This window comes from Thamnophis sirtalis, unplaced genomic scaffold (genome assembly GCF_051295495.1).
Source record: "Thamnophis sirtalis isolate CommonGarterSnake01/CBP01778 unplaced genomic scaffold, rThaSir2_p1.2 scaffold_2, whole genome shotgun sequence".
NCBI classification, from domain to species: domain Eukaryota; kingdom Metazoa; phylum Chordata; class Lepidosauria; order Squamata; family Natricidae; genus Thamnophis; species Thamnophis sirtalis.
In genome coordinates this window covers 57687328-57690557 of record NW_028261382.1, presented here as the reverse complement: position 1 = coordinate 57690557, position 3230 = coordinate 57687328, and the positions used below count along the sequence as shown (strand labels likewise).

The window sequence follows — 3230 nt, the reverse complement described above, 5'->3', positions numbered from 1 at the left end:
GTGAGCTAATGGATCGCAGCTTCCTCTTCTGGAGGGGGTTTGAGGCTTGCAGCCAGAACCCCCCCCTCCTCCTCTGCTGACTTTAAAATATCTCCCCCCTCTCCACACACCCCCCCCCCCAAAATAAATACATCTGTTAGTTCCTCTTATCAAATTTGCAAGAGATGCAAATGTTTTCCGGTTGCTACGCTGCCTCTCCCCCAGAGAGAGCAGGGACTAGTGGAAAAATAGCGCATTTCCCCCAGGATAGCAAATTGGCACCAGCTCCTTGCGCTGTGGTGTGTCTCAGCCTCGGGCAGGCAGGCGTTGGGACCCTGGGGGAGCCGCCTTCTTTCCTTCCTTCCTCCTCCTCCTCCTCCTCCTCCTCCTCCTCCTCTCTTTCTAGATAAGTCTCCTTCGCCTTCATGCTTGCTCAAGCCTTCAAACTCCACCGCCGCAGCCAAGTGGGCGCTCCGCTCCGGAGCCCAATGCGCCCCTTCCCCATCTCCCTCGCTCGCCCTGCCGCCTCTCCCTCTGCCCTGATCCAGCAGGGACCCCCAGCCTGCTGCTGCCGCGGCCGCCCCCCGCCCCAACCCTAGCCCAGGCATGGGCGCTTCCCACTCGATCTCCGAGGAGACCCGCCAACTGGCCCACAAGACCGGCTGTGAGTACCAGGAGGGATTCCCCCCCCCCGGAGTCCTCCCCTTTCGTGGGGTTTTGACTCTTCGCGTCCTCGGGGGAGGGGGTGGCATCTTCAGCCCCCTCCCCAGGAGGAGGAGGGAGAGGCTGATGCCCCAACCGCCCATCCCACCCCTTGCTGGGCTGGAGCATCCTCCTCAAGGGCACGCGGGACGGGGTTGGGGTGGTGGTGGTGGCGGAACGAGTCGGGCGTCTTCAGCAACTTTGCGCTCGTTTTCTCGCCGCCGCGGAGGCTTCCGACCACGTCCTGCTTGTTTGGGGAAGTTCGTTACCGGGAGGCGGGGAGGGGGGGGAACCTTGGTGCTGTGAAGCAATTGCTGCCCACGAACCTTGGGGTCGCGGCCTTTGCAAAAGCTGTTGCTTTGCCGGGGGTAGCATTTGGCAAACGCGCTGTTTCGCGGGGGAGAGGGGGGGTCCTAGGGAGTCCGGGAGAAGCATGCCCCGGGGAGAGATTTGGGGGGAAGAGAGAGGTGAGAGAAAGAGAGTCAGGAGAAAGAGAGTCAGGAGAAAGAGAGAGAGAAAGAAAGGGTGGGAGAAAGAGACAGGAGAGAGAGAGAGAGAGAGAGGAAAAAGAGAGAGACTGGAGAAAGAGAGAAAGAGAGAGGAGAGAGAGAGAGACTGGAGAAAGAGAGAGAAAGAGAGGAGAAAGAGAGAGGAGAAAAGAGAGAGAGAGGAAGAGAGAGAGAGAAGAAAGAGAGGAGAAAGAGAGAGAGGGAGAAAGAGAGACTGGAGAAAGAGAGAGGAGAAAAAGAGAGAGAAAAGAGAGAGAGGAAAAGAGAGAGAGAAGAAAGAGAGGAGAAAGAGAGAGAGATAGAAAGAGAGACTGGAGAAAGAGAGGAGAAAAAGAGAGAAAAGAGAGAGAGGAAAAGAGAGAGGAGAAAGAGAGAGAGAAAGAGAGAAGAAAGAGAGGAGAAAGAGAGAGAGGGAGAAAGAGAGACTGGAGAAAGAGAGAGGAGAAAAAGAGAGAGAAAAGAGAGAGAGGAAAAGAGAGAGAGAAGAAAGAGAGGAGAAAGAGAGAGAGATAGAAAGAGAGACTGGAGAAAGAGAGGAGAAAAAGAGAGAAAAGAGAGAGAGGAAAAGAGAGAGGAGAAAGAGAGGAGAAAGAGAGAGAGACTGGAGAAAGAGAGAGGAGAAAAGAGAGAGAAGAAAGAGAGAGAGGAGAAAGAGAGAGTGGAGAAAGAGAGAGGAGAAAAAGAGAGGGAGGAGAAAAGAGAGAGAGGAGAAAGAGAGAGAGAAAGAGAGTAGAAAGAGAGGAGAGAGAGAGACTGGAGAAAGAGAGAGGAGAAAAGAGAGAGGAGAAAGAGAGAGAGGAGAAAGAGAGAGTGGAGAAAGAGGAGAAAAGGAGAGGGAGGAGAAAAGAGAGAGAGGAGAAAGAGAGAGTGGAGAAAGAGAGAGGAGAAAAAGAGAGAAAAGAGAGAGAGGAAAAGAGAGAGAAGAAAGAGAGGAGAAAGAGAGAGAAAGAGAGGAGAAAGAGAGGAGAAAGAGAGAGGAGAAAAGAGAGAGAAGAAAGAGAGAGAGGAGAAAGAGAGAGTGGAGAAAGAGGAGAAAAAGAGAGGGAGGAGAAAAGAGAGAGAGGAGAAAGAGAGAGTGGAGAAAGAGGAGAAAAAGAGAGGGAGGAGAAAAGAGAGAGGAGAGAAAAGAGACAGGAGAAAGAGAGAGAGACTGGAGAAAGAGAGACTGGAGAGGAGAAAAAGACAGGGAGGAGAAAAGAGAAAGAGAGGAAAAGAGAGAGAGAAGAAAGAGAGGAGAAAGAGAGAGAGAGAAAGAGAAACAGGAGAAAGAGAGGGGGGGGAGGGGGAAGGTTTTAGGGGAAACCCTGGAGTTTGCAGAAGTTCATAGAGCCAGAATGAAAATAAAAAGTCCTTGGGAAAGATAGTCAAGAAGGAAGGGAAATATTAACACAGTGCAGCAGCCTGTAAACTCAGGGACCGTAGCCGTGGCATGGGAAAGCCGAAGGGGGGAAGGGGGCATTGGAAAACCTTAGGGAGGAGGGTGGCACCATGCACAGGGATAGTCTACCTTGCACCATTTTTGCAGCAGCACTCAAATCATTTTATGGAATGGAAACCAAGCCAGCCTGGAAGGTTAAGTCTATCCTGCCCTCCTGGATTTAAAATATAAGAAGCCGAAGAGCAGTTGCCTCATGAGAGCCACCTAGATTCTCCACAGCCCAGGTTGAAAAGGTTGAGAAATGTATTTCATTTGGCTGCCTCTTTCAAGCAGTAAAATTGGGCAGCATCGTCTTGCAGGCAGACTCACCCAAAAGGGGAAAAAAAAATTGATGTCCATTCTAATGGATCGAATGCTTTTCTTTAATAAAAAAACAGAGAGAAAGCAGCTCTCCTTTGTTATTAAATTTCCCACCCTTAAGTGGCTCATTTGTTAATTGAAATGGCAGTGGCTGTGCCCTAGATAAATCTGGCAAGTGGAATCCTTCAGTTTCTGTATTTTTATTTATTTATTTTGTCAGATTTATGTCGCCGCTCCTCTCACAAATCAAGTATCTTTGCACAACAAGGCTAAAAAAAAAAAGAGTTAAGTTTTCTCCAGAG

The 3230-nt window shown here is 50.5% G+C and overlaps 1 protein-coding gene across 1 annotated transcript in view; it reads left to right on the top strand.

Annotated features, from left to right (window-relative positions):
- The first annotated feature begins 456 nt into the window (after window positions 1-456).
- The window catches only part of TESC (tescalcin), a 27934-nt gene continuing 25160 nt past the window's right edge, over window positions 457-3230 (top strand). The window contains exon 1 of the mRNA XM_087705673.1: window positions 457-643. Coding sequence (XP_087561799.1) covers window positions 586-643 — 58 coding nt within the window. The 5' untranslated portion in view covers window positions 457-585. The remainder of the gene's footprint in view (window positions 644-3230) is intronic.